The 14,283-nt window shown below is 36.4% G+C and overlaps 1 protein-coding gene across 2 annotated transcripts in view; it reads right to left on the bottom strand.

The window, feature by feature from the left end:
• LOC107571708 (MSL complex subunit 3) overlaps positions 1-14,283 on the bottom strand; it is a 175,422-nt gene that overhangs the window by 109,564 nt on the left and 51,575 nt on the right. For both annotated transcript variants that reach the window (XM_016258038.1, XM_016258039.1), the window contains exons 6-7: positions 10,994-11,122; positions 10,661-10,821 (exon numbers count right to left, since the gene is read on the bottom strand). In XM_016258038.1, coding sequence (XP_016113524.1) covers positions 10,661-10,821; positions 10,994-11,122 — 290 coding nt within the window. The remainder of the gene's footprint in view (positions 1-10,660; positions 10,822-10,993; positions 11,123-14,283) is intronic.

Genomic DNA, 14,283 nt, shown 5'->3' with positions numbered 1-14,283 from the left:
CTAAGTGAGTGAACATCAAAGATCACACAACAGAAGTGCGCACGCTCTTTCTCTCTCCCTACCACAAGTAACTTGTGCATTGTTTTACTTGTTTTTGACATATCCGACCGAACTACAAACTTTCCAGTGATGTCTGTGAGAAAGATATATTCACTCGACAAGCTCAATCCACTCAGCGTGCTTTGTTTATCAGCTCACACACATCAGCTATACAGGTGTTAATACTGAATGTTTAACATTATATTCATTGCATACATATACTTCGTAGTAGACATCCTTAACTCCTTTCTGCTGTCTGTTGTTTGTGTTTCTTTGTTTGAATATGGCGCTTATCACATGCTGTGTGGTATCGGCATTTGGTATCGGGGCATTTTAATGAGTACGAGTACAGGAGACCAGTATCGGTATCGGTGCATCCCTAATATATATATACATATATATATTTACATACATACATGTATACATATACATATACACATATACATACATATATATACACATATATATATATATATATATATATATATATATATATATATATATATATATATATATATATATATATATATATATATATATATATATATATATATATATATATATATATATATATATATATATATATATATATATATATATATATATATATATATATATATATATATATATATATATATATATATATATATATATATATATATATATATATATATATATATATATATATATATATATATATATATATATATATATATATATATATATATATATATATATATATATATATATATATATATATATATATATATATATATATATATATATATATATATATATATATATATATATATATATATATATATATATACACATACATACATATATACACACATACATACATATATATATATACATACATATATACATACATACATACAGACATATATACATACATACAGACATATATATACATACATATATATATATACATACATATGCATGTATGTGTATATATATATATATATGCATGTATGTGTATATATATGCATGTATATATATTAGGGGTGGAACGGTACACAGATGTCACGGTTCGGTACGTACCTCGGTTCGGGGGTCACGTTTCGATATGATTTCGGTACAAGAGGAAAAAAAATATTTCTACTATGCTCGGTTTGTTTTCATTTATTTTGAACAGACAGTAGTACAAATTACAATTTTTCCCACCTAGATGTGAAAATACGAAATATTATTACATTGATATATATATAAAATCTGCAGTACATACAGTGGTGTGAAAAAGTGTTGGCCCCCTTTCTGATTTCAAATTTTTTTTTGCATGTTTGTCACACTTTAATGTTTCAGATCATCAAACATTTAAATATTAGTAAAAGATAACAAGTGAACACAACATGCAGTTTTTAAATGAAGGTTTTTATTATTAAGGGAAAACAAAATCCAAAACTACATGGCCCTGTGTGAAAAAGTGTTTGCCCCCTAAACCTAATAACTGGTTGGGCCACCCTTAGCAGCAACAACTGCAATCAAGCGTTTGCGATAACTTGCAATGAGTCTGTTACAGCGCTGTGGAGGAATTTTGGTCCACTCATCTATGCAGAATTGTTGTAATTCAGCCACATTGGAGGGTTTTCGAGCAAGAACCGCTTTTTTTAAGGTCATGCCACAGCATCTTAATAGGATTCAGGTCAGGACTTTGACTATTTGACTAATATTTAAATTTGCTTGATGATCTGAAACATTAAAGTGTGACAAACATGGAAAAAAATAAGAAATCAGGAAGGGGGCCAACACTTTTTCACACCACTGTATATACATACAAGGAATAAATTATTGAAATATATTTGATTTAGTTTACAGATAAACAAGAGAAAAAAACAGTGCGACAAGTAACGTAGCCTATATACGCTGAGTTTCAGTTCATTTTTGTGACACGCTTAATTAGTTCAGAAAGAAAACTCAAATGGCAGAAAGCGACTTTATTTTACAAAAGCACAATGTTTTGTTTTCATTGTGAGTGTACACAAATAAAAGCAGACCTTTATACAGTGATGCATTAATAAAGCCCAATTTATATTTCTGCGTCGAACCTACGCCGTAGCTTACGCATACGCCGTAACCATATGCCGTAGCCTGACATGCACCTCTCCAAAAATCTAACAGCGCGTCATTTCTATGCAGACCGCAAGCGCTGTGATTGGTCTGTAAGAACCCCTCCCTCCATATGTACTTGAGTTTTGTGTGTTTATGTGCACTTTAATATATTTTAATGTTACACCTTCTTAAATAAAATAAAACAAAGTCAAGAACAAGTGTCTTATCATTTATTATACTACATAGCATTATACATCAGTAGTTGTCCGCAACAATGTTTGTACAACGTTGTACAAGCTTCTTCTTCGGCTTTTGCCATGGTACTGCGGGTTACACCAGCAACATGTCCGTGGACACTGCTGACTACGGTTTACATGCGTACTGCACGTTGATGCGGACAACGACGCAGAAGTATAAATGAAAACTGATGCATAGCCTACGGCGTAAAGGCTACGGCATAGGTCCGACGCAGAAGTATAAATCAGCCTTAAGACTAAGTGTTTAAAGTTGATTCTGCTGGTATAACGAAACCGTTGAAGTGATCGCGCCGGCGCGCACGCACGCACACACACACAAAAAAGTTCCAGCATTGCTAACTTGACAGCGCAGTTGATACTTTATCAAAATAAAAAAGTGAACCAAACATCAGAACGCCCACCTCTGTGTCACCGTTGGAACGCGACTGAAGTACAAAGCCTTTAATTTACATAATAAATAATAGTTTAGCATTCAGATACGTTACATCGCAAATATGGAAATATTATGTAATATTTGGATTTGTGCCGAATGAGAGTGGTAGGATACACGAGCACAAAGCTCCATTTTGCAAACAGTTGAGTGCACAAGCCTTTAAAGTATACACCTTTGTCAGTCAGTAAGAGACGCGTTCAGAATCAACACATAATCATTGTCTAGTAGGCTTTGTTTTCAAGTGCGCCACTCATGGCATTTGCTGTTCTTCTGCTGGCGGCCAGTTATCAAACAGTGGTGCATTACTGTGGGCGCCCCCTTCTGGATTGAGGGTGAATTGCCTGTATTCATTGTAATGCCTCATGCATCGAACCGAGATATCCATACCGTGACGGTTCGTTACGAATACATGTATCGTTCCACCCCTAATATATATCATATCATACATATTGTCACATATGTATCAATAACACTTAAAATTACTTTATATTGTAATTAGGGATGTAACGATTACCGGTTTGACGATAAATCATGATAAAATTCCCCACGGTTAGTATTACCGTTTCATATTTTAATTATCATTAAAACCGTATTAGATTACCGCGATTTGAACAACTCACGATAAGTAAATACTGCCCAGCATAAAGCACCGTTTTAAGTAACAGTCTCACGTGCAGACAGCAGGCAGAGTAGTTTCGTTTTGAGTGAAAGCAGGGCGGAAAAGCTGGGAGGTTTTAAAAGAGTGCTAAGGGAATTAAACAAATTAATATATGAATGAATTAATTAAATGATTGTACCTCTGAAGATTCTGACTGTCTTCAGAAACGATTCGATGGCATTTTATTTTCATCTTCGCTGTAAAAAGATGAACATGTACCTAATAAAGTAGTATTTTTAATCAGCAATACTGCTTTGTCCACGGAGGTTACGGGAAACAGCTCTAATTCAGCTTTTCCATAAGCACCACCTAGTGTCAGAGAGTGGATTTACAGAGACTTATATTTACATTCAGTCTGTACACAGTTTCTGTCTGGCCAAACAACAGACCGGATTTGCATGCCCTGCTGTACATTTTGACCGGTTGATGAAAAACAAGCTTATGTGGATTCTACACATTTAAACAATTCAGATAAGTTATCTAGAATTATTTATGGAGCAGATAAAATACATATCATTTATTAATCAATTATCATTTTGACATTTTTGTTTTATTTAAAGGCTGAAATGTGAGGTTGACCTTTTTATTAAACTTTTTCAAAGCTTTATTTGAACATTTACATTAGATATTTCAACATGCTATTAAACTGTTGTCAGTCAAGTTGTCATTTAAAATCTGAACATCATTGGTAATGTTATTGTTTTAGTGATTATGCAAACAAAAAGTAATTTTATTTGTTGTTTGTTGATTTTTAAATATAAAACTTGAAGTGATTTGTGTGTCCATACTTTATTAACATATCCAGCGCATTTTAACAATACCGTGATAATACTGATAAGCGTGATAAGATGGTCACTATAATCATGATAAGAAATGTTCATATCGTTACATCCCTAATTGTAATTATACATACAGTGCCTTGCGAAAGTATTCATACCCCTTCATTTTTTTTTACGTTTTAAGTTGCTGCCTTAAATTACTTTTTTTCCACATCAATCTACACTCCATACACCATACTGACAAAGCAAAAACAGAATTGTCACAACTTTGTAAATGTATTAAAGGGGTCATATGCATAAAGAAGATCTGTAAAGTCGCAAAGACTAAAGTCTCAAATCCAAAGAGATATTCTTTATAAAAGTTAAGAGTCAACCACTCCTACCTAAAACGGCTCATTCTAACATGCCCCCACATATCTACGTCATGATGTGGGAAGATTTGCATAATGCCGCCCAAATGTTCACGCAAAGAAAGAAGGCGTAACTTTTATTCTTGCTGTAGTAGTATTGTTGTTGCCGCCATGTCGTGAAGGCGCTGTTTCTCGTTGTGAAAGCAAAACTACTTTGGCTGGCCTTCCAAAAGAGGACGATATCCGCTTCGTCATCCCTGGAGCTGATCCGTGCTAGTCGCTGAGGAAATACATCAACTTCATGCTGTCGATCGCCGGATTGGCTTTCACTGTGGACAAAGCGGAGTCCAGCCCGGGGTCGTCACATGTGGTTGCCGCAAGCCCACCGGACACTCCTTCGTCGAATCCGCCAGCCGTGCCGTTCTCAAGCCCGCCCGCCTTTGTTCACTCAAGCCGGCCTCCGCTCACTCAAGGCCACGGTGTGTGACGCTGTCGTTGTGAAAGCGAAACTACTTGAACACTGTTCCAGAACAGTTTAACACAAATATTCATGTGTCCAGCACATTTTATGGAGGACTGTCTCCTGATCCTCACAAACTGTAAGTACGTTTTTTTATATTTAAAGAATTTGCCACTGACAATTCAAACGCAAGTTTTTTGGGCAGTGTAGAGTAGCACTGTCCATACTTTATTAACATATCCAGCGCATTTTAACAATACCGTGATAATACTGATAAGCGTGATAAGATGGTCACTATAATCATGATAAGAAATGTTCATATCGTTACATCCCTAATTGTAATTATACATACAGTGCCTTGCGAAAGTATTCATACCCCTTCATTTTTTTTTACGTTTTAAGTTGCTGCCTTAAATTACTTTTTTTCCACATCAATCTACACTCCATACACCATACTGACAAAGCAAAAACAGAATTGTCACAACTTTGTAAATGTATTAAAGGGGTCATATGCATAAAGAAGATCTGTAAAGTCGCAAAGACTAAAGTCTCAAATCCAAAGAGATATTCTTTATAAAAGTTAAGAGTCAACCACTCCTACCTAAAACGGCTCATTCTAACATGCCCCCACATATCTACGTCATGATGTGGGAAGATTTGCATAATGCCGCCCAAATGTTCACGCAAAGAAAGAAGGCGTAACTTTTATTCTTGCTGTAGTAGTATTGTTGTTGCCGCCATGTCGTGAAGGCGCTGTTTCTCGTTGTGAAAGCAAAACTACTTTGGCTGGCCTTCCAAAAGAGGACGATATCCGCTTCGTCATCCCTGGAGTTGATCCGTGCTAGTCGCTGAGGAAATACATCAACTTCATGCTGTCGATCGCCGGATTGGCTTTCACTGTGGACAAAGCGGAGTCCAGCCCGGGGTCGTCACATGTGGTTGCCGCAAGCCCACCGGACACTCCTTCGTCGAATCCGCCAGCCGTGCCGTTCTCAAGCCCGCCCGCCTTTGTTCACTCAAGCCGGCCTCCGCTCACTCAAGGCCACGGTGTGTGACGCTGTCGTTGTGAAAGCGAAACTACTTGAACACTGTTCCAGAACAGTTTAACACAAATATTCATGTGTCCAGCACATTTTATGGAGGACTGTCTCCTGATCCTCACAAACTGTAAGTACGTTTTTTTATATTTAAAGAATTTGCCACTGACAATTCAAACGCAAGTTTTTTGGGCAGTGTAGAGTAGCACTTGTTGTTTGTTATTTCTCCGATCACAAATGCAGACATGGTTTTATGTTTTATGATGCAACGCAACGCATAAAAAGACAGTATAAGTCATTATAATCCGTAATTATGTCCACACTGGATGCAACAAATGCCTCGTTTATAATGGGTTTTAATGTTTTTGTCTCGTCGCTCCGACCGGACAGGGCATCACAATATGGTAAGGGGCGTAACATTTCAGTCATACGCTTGAGGTATTTGGCCAATCACAACGCACTGGATAGCTGGCCAATCAGAGCACACCTCGCTTTTCAGACCGATGAACTTTGTAAAAATTGAAGAAAAAATAAAATCTGCGTTTCAGAAAGGCGGGGCATAGAGGAGAAACAATGATGTACAGTATGTGGAAAATAATCAGGTTCAAAAGTTTTTTGAACCTTAAACCACAAACACATTTCATTACACCAAATACACCAAATAATTTTCTTTTTAGCAGCATCATATGACCCTTTTAAAAAAAACTGAAATAAGTACATTGCATAAGTAATTCATACCCTTAACTAAATATTTAGCTGAAGCACCTTCACAAGTCTTTATTGTTTGATGCGACAAGCTTTTCTCATTATCATTTGGTAATTATCTGCCATTCTTCTCCTCACCTCTTCACCTCTCCAGCTCTGTCAGGTTGGATGGGGGCAGATGCACATTTTCAGGTTTCTCCAGAAATATTTGATTGGGTTCAAGCTCAGGCTGTGGCTGGGCCACTCAAGGACATTCACAGAGTTATCTATAAGCCACTCTTGATGTGTGCTTAGGGTCATTGACCTGTTGGAAGGTGAACCTTCTGCCCAGTCTGAGGTTCTGAATGCTCTGGACTGGGGTTTCATTAAGGCTATCTCAATATTTTGGTGCATTGAGCTTTTCTTCTACTCTGATGAGTCCCTCAGTCCCTGCCGCTAAAAAAACAGCCCCACAGCATGAGGCTGCTACCAGCACACTTTACTATTGGAATGGTACTCTGCATGTGATGAGCATTGCCTGGTTTCCTTCAAACATGATGCTTGGAATTGAGGTTCATCAGACCAGAGAATCTTGTTTCTCAGAGTCTGAGTGTCCTTTAGGTGCTTTTTTGCAAATTCCAAGTGTGTTTTCATGTGTCTTCACTGAGGAGAGTATTGAGTCTTGCCACACCACCATAAAGCACAGATCGGTGGAGTGTTGTAGTGATGTTTGTCCTTCTGTAGGTTTCTCCCATCTGCATATATGATCATGGAGCTCAACTAGAGTGACCATCAGGTTCTTGTTCACCACTATAACCAAAGCCCTTCTCCATCAGTTGCTCAGTTTGGCCAGGAGGCCAGCTCTAGGAAGAGTCCTGGTTGTTTCAAACTTCTTCCATTAAGGTTAACAGAGACTTCATGTTTCTGTGACCCTTCAATGAAGCAGAATTTTTTTCTGAACTCTTCCCCAGATATGTGGCTTGATGCAAACCTGTTTCTGAGCTCTATAGGCAATTCTTTTGACCTCAGGGCTTGGTTTTTGCTCTGATATGCATTATCAGCTGTTAGACCTTTAAGAAAGACGTGTGTGCCTTTCCAAATTATACCCATTCAATTGAAATTGCCACAGGTTAACTTCACTTGAAGTGTAGTGACATCTACAAGCAATATGAATGCTCCTGAGCTAAATTTCAACTGTCCCAGATAAGGGTATGAGTACTTATGCAATGGAATCATTTAAGTTTTTTATTTTTAATAAATTTACAAAGCCATTTTTTTTACTTTACCATTATGGTGTATGGAGTGTAGATTGATGTGGAAAAAAAGTAATTTAAAGCAGTTTAACATAAGGCAGCAACATAAAATGTGAAAAAAATGAAGGGGTATGAATACTTTCGCAAGGCACTGTAACTCAGCGTAAGCTTTGTGGTTTCATTGATGGTATATTATTAATTTGTTCTGTTATGTTCATAATCATTAAATTCTTTTAAAATACGGTCAACAAAAATGGTAACACTTTACAATAAGGTTCATTAGTTAACTACATTAGTTAACATTAACTAATAATGAACTGCACTTATATAGCGTTTATTAATCTTTGTTAATGTTAATTTCAACATTTACTAATACATTATTAAAATCTTGTTAACAGTAGTTAATGCACTGTGAACTAACATGAACAGCTGTATTTTTATTAACTAATGCTAGCGTAGATTAGTAAATACAGTAACAAATGTATTGCTCATGGTTAGTTCATGTTAGTTAATATATTAACTAATGTTTAACTAATGAACCTTAAGTGTTACCACAAAAATAAACACATTAACACGTTCATAATTTTATGCATTTATTTTTTGCAGTATCTTGAAACTCTACCGAGCAGCGTTTTGCGCTCAGATTAGATGACAATGGTCGTAGAGCGCCCTCAGGCGACCGTTAATTTTACCAACGCTACCAACTAACATTTTTTATATATCCACCAAATTATCATAATTTTTGTTAATTAACAAAGATGCCACCTCAGTAAATTAGTAAAATATTAATCTCTCATTAAAACTCGCTCGCTCCTGCTCTCTCTTCCAGCTCGTCGGTTCTCCGCATTGGATTGTGGGAAATAGTGCTTCAGCGAGTGTACATCGGTTGTACACTCAATCAGAATGCATTGTGGGTAAATAGTGAACGAATGTAGGGAATAAAGTCGTTCACTCAGAATTCAGACAGCACTACAAAATGGCTGACACCTGATATAGTGCACTATATAGTGGATAGGGACCGGTTTCGGAACACAGCTACAGTGAGAGCCACGCAGACGCACGTGAACTCTGAATTCCGTTCACTACCGCATCTATTAAATGACACATACGCGCAAAATTATGTCAAAATGCATGTCTCTACAAGTATCCTTGTAAACACAGTTGCTTATGGTTTAGGTGAAAGTAAAAAATTAAGAAAGAAAACGGATGCGTAATAGTATATTCACAGCAGTTTAATGTTCCTGTTGGTTTATGTGTCATGATTGTTAATCAAACAACAAAACACAGAGAAAAATCACTTTTATAGCTTTAACACAAATGTATTAGATTTAGGCCCAATCCCAATTCTGTTTTAGATCAGTGAAAATATTCCCCCTAAGAATTGGGACACCACTACTATAACGTCACACGTCAACATACGTCGTCTAGCTCCTACAATAAACACACCTATACTGGTGTGCATTAGAGCCTTTAATTACCGTTCTATATTACTGTGCTGCTTACTGACACACACACACACACACACACACACACACACATATATATCAGAGATCTCTCACATGCAGGAGCAAAGAAACTTGTCAACGCTGCCCCACGACTTTTATTAATAACAGTTTAAATACTGAATCGCTACATTATATTTTCCAGCCAAGAGAGGATAAAATCGCTGTTTTTGAAGTAAACTCACTCTAAAAAGAGAAACGCGCATACACGCAACTTTCATCTCTCTCTCGAATTGGTAATATTTGAGAAAAGGATTTAGCGATTTCTAATTATTGGGGGGACTAGCCCCCCTCAATGTCTACGGTGGTTATCGCCCTGATCAGACATGAAAATATGTTGTGGCAGTCTGTAATATGACGTTAGCAAACTTTAGCGATTTTTTGCAAACATTTATTTGAGTAACATGACCGTAAATATGAACGATTGAATGTTACATAAAACAAATGATTACTTTTCATTAAAATCTTTATTAATGCCAAAAATGCTTACATTTCTTTTTGTTCGCTCGGGCAGCCATGTTGCCGGTTTACGCTGAGATAATTCATACCCCTTCGTTTGAAGTGTGGTCCTGAAAAATCTTTGTTTCAGAGGCTATCTGGCCCTTCCTCTTACCCCTCCAACCAAAAGAGAATCGAGACACCCCTACCCCTTCACGTGAACGCGCGAAACAGAGGGGTAGGGGAAAGGAGAAGGGCTAAAGGGGTAGAAATGGGATTGGGGCTTACTTTATACAGTGAAGACTATGTAGTGTTATTTAACATTTGGTTATTCAATTTCTGTAAGTTACCTGAATTCTATTAGACTTGCCTTAAAAATATAAAGCACTGTTTATTTCATTTGTATCTTTGTTTTATTATATTTATCTATGCTTGTAATATATTTATTTTCTATGCTGATGTACTCACCTACAAAATTACCCCAATCATTGATTATTTCTAAATAGAGCTATTCAAGCCATCTGATGATTTTTTTTTTCATATCGCAATATATAAATTGCAGAAAAACAAAATATTGCAATGTGAGTTTTTTTTCCAATATCGTGCTGCCCTACTATTCATGTTACATATCCTATGTGTAGAGTTGTGGGGAAGCAAAATAAAAAAGCTTTATAAGAAAATAATTTTGGTTACGACTTACTTCCTCTCAGGTGGCATATAGTGTGGACTCATATTAGTCTGTGTGGAGCTCTGAGGGTGCAGACAGCGCTCATTAGCTGAGAAAGCTGCATTTAGGGTGAAGTGCTTCACATAGGACTCCAGAATGTTTACTATATTCATCAGGCATGGAAGCTTCACCAGCTGTTGTCAATGAAACAAAATGAAAATCATTTTTGTAAGCATTACACACTGCCACTTAAGGAGACTAAAGGAGAAATTATGCAATGAACAAACCAAAGTAAATCTGAGCTTAGAGCAGGAGAGATGCAATGATGTATATATTACCAAAAAAAGTATGTAATTGCATGCATACCTTCTTTCTTTTGTTGATATAGTAACAGTCATCCTCCAGCTTCTTCTTGAGAACATCAGGGATGTCAATGTTTACAGTGATGCTCTTGTCTTCACTCTCCCTTTTGGTTTGTGGCTCCTGCTCTTCCCTCTGTGTAAAAGTATAGTATTAAGTTTATAAAAGCATACATGCAATTTCCCGTTTTTTTTTTTTAATTCAAGCACATTCAGATAAAAAACTGTGCATGCTAATACAAATAAGGACCTTAGTCAGGGTTGAATACTGAAATCTATGCAGATAAAATGGAATTCAAAGGAGTTTTTGTCTATTAAAAGGCTTAAGGAAAGACATTTTGTCAGCTGAACTGAGGTTTTGAAAAGTACAATCCATTGAATGCACCGTACTTCAATCCTTCAAACCTCATTTTCATTCTGGTCAAAAAAAAATGTTTAAACAGTGCAACGATTATTCCTTCAGCAAACGCCATAACATCAGGTGTCTCAATTGTGCTGTCCAAATAATACATTTGTCAGTCTAGTCTAAATCACCTATGGTTTTTGTAGAACCGATCATTTTATCCTAAGAATTACTACACTAGAGCTGCACAATTAGTTTTCAAAAAGAATTATAACTTCAATGGACTACTTGCACAACTATTTTCATGTTCTACTTCCAGTAACAAGATTCAGCACACAAACATACAGACAGATAAACAGGAGAAGATCAGTTGATTAAAACAATGCTGAACCTGCTGAAACGTTCCTATAAATATATTTTTCATTGCAAATCTTTAATCGTTTATGAGGGAAAACCACTAAAATGAAGGTGGGATTACTCAAGTTATGATAGTACTTTGTCTTTATGAAGTGTGTGTGAATAAAAGCACAGAAGACAGACACAATCTACCACTGTGAATAGGTCTGTCGAGATAATTAAATAACCATCTAATCACGATTATTTGATCTAACCAATTATTGTGCTTTTTATACGGCACAAGGGGCAGTCATACACCAAAAGAAACAGAAGAGCACCAGTTTGCTTTTCATGCACTGTATAGCCTATCATCTGAAGCCATTCCATATCTTAATGTGAGGGACAGAATTATATTTACATTGTTAACTGAATATTTTCAGCTGAAAGCATGATTTAAACAAGTATTCAATTAATTCAATTCAAGTTTATTTGTATAGAGCTTTTCACGATACAAATTGTTGCAAAGCAACTGTACAGGAAGTTAAGTTTCTACAATATTTAGTAGTAGCTTATCAGTGGTGACTGTCAGTTAATGTACATATGGCAGAAATGTACAGAAAAATCAATTAAAGACGTAATCAAACAGATGATAAACACTATTAACAGCAATTATTTTATGATGCAATCAAACTTATAGCAAAATTTGGTAGTTCTGTATGTTGTTTCAGGGTTGGCATCATCTGAGGTCCTCTGAGGGGTTTGCATCATCTCTTCTCAGGTGTTCGGTCATCTCAGATCTTTATAAGGGCTGGATCCAGACTGAAGCTTGTGTAAATCCTAGTTACAAAAACAGAGAAACAAATAAGAGACATAATTAGCGTAGCTGCTGTTCCAACCAAGCAAAATGTATTTGTTTAACCCAAGCTAAAGAATAATAATGTGCATTTGATCAGCTATAACTGCTTTTGCGACCTTAGGGAGCGTGATGGATTGTAGCGTGGTAGAAGATTAGTTAGGTACGCAGGAGCTAAACCATTAAGGGCCTTATAGGTAAGTAATAATATTTTGTAACTGATCCGGAACTTAATAGGTAGCCAGTGCAGAGACTGTCAAATTGAGTTAATATGATATTTTCTTGACCGGATAAGGATTCTAGCCGCTGCATTTTGGACTACCTGTAGCTTGTTTATTGAAGATGCAGGACAACCAGCTAGCAGTGCATTACAATAGTCCAGTCTAGAGGTCATGAATGCATGAACTAGCTTTTCTGCATCAGAAACAGGTATCATGTTTCGTAACTTGGCAATGTTTCTAAGATGGAAGAATGCTGTTTTCGTAACATGGGAAATATGATTTTCAAAAGACAAGTTGCGGTCTAATATAACACCCAGATTTTTGACTGTAGAGGAAGTAACCGTACATCCGTCTAGTTGCAATTGTAACCCAAGAGATTGTGTGTACTGTTTTTTGGTCCAATAAGTAATATCTCTATCTTATCCAAATTTAATAGGAGAAAATTATTGGTCATCCAATCTTTTAAATTTTTAACACTCTGTTAGCTTAGATAATTTAGAAGTTTCATCTGGTCTTGTTGAGATATATAGTTGAGTATCATCAGCATAACAGTGGAAACTAATCCTGTATTTTCTAATAATATTACCAAAGGGCAACATGTATATTGACAGATCCTTGTGGCACTCCATATTTTACTGGTGATAATTGAGATGACTCCCCATTTAAATAAATAAAGATGTAGCGATTGGACAGGTAGGATCTAAACCATCTTAAAGCCTGCCCTTGAATACCTGTAAAGTTTTGTAATCAATCTATGAGTAAGTCATGATCTAGAGTGTCGAACGCAGCACTAAGATCAAGTAAAACTAGCAATGAGATGCAGCCTTGGTCTGATGCAAGAAGCAAGTAATTTGTCATTTTAACAAGTGCAGTTTCTGTGCTATGGTGGGGCCTGAAACCTGACTGAAATTCTTCAGAGATCCTTTTTTGCAGGAAGGAGCACAATTGAGCAGACACAACATTTTCTAAAGTTTTAGACATAAACGGAAGATTTGAAATGGATATGTAATTTGCTAGTTCACTAGGTTCTAGTTGTGGTTTCTTAATAAGAGGCTTAATAACCGCCAGCTGTTGGTTTAGATGCAGTGATAAGTTTATTTAGCTCATCCTGTCCTATAGTTGTAAAGCACTGCCGTTTATCTTTGGGTGTGATGAATGAAGCTGAAGTATTAGACGCTATAGAATCTACATTTGTTATTGTATTTCTGATGTTATCTATTTTATCAGTGAAGAAATTTATAAAGTCATTATTAAACTGTGAGGGAATATTTAGATCGAGTGGCGTCTGGTTACTTGTTAATCTAGCCACTGTGCTAAATAAAAACCTTGGATTTGGTTTGTGGATATGCTCGGCCCTGGCAGCTTTTAGAGCCTGTCTATAGCTGGACATACTGTTTTTCCACGCAATTCTAAAAACTTCCAAGTTAGTTTTTCTCCATTTGTGCTCAAGACTACGAGTTTTTTTCTTGAGAGAATGGGTATTACTGTTGTACCATGGCACAGTACGTTTTTCTCTAACCTTTTTCAATTTGATGGGGGCAACA

Source organism: Sinocyclocheilus grahami, unplaced genomic scaffold, assembly GCF_001515645.1.
Source record: "Sinocyclocheilus grahami isolate Dianchi unplaced genomic scaffold, SAMN03320097.WGS_v1.1 scaffold1638.1, whole genome shotgun sequence".
Taxonomy (NCBI): domain Eukaryota; kingdom Metazoa; phylum Chordata; class Actinopteri; order Cypriniformes; family Cyprinidae; genus Sinocyclocheilus; species Sinocyclocheilus grahami.
The sequence above is the reverse complement of the archived record's forward strand: the minus strand, read 5'-3'. Positions and strand labels throughout refer to the sequence as shown.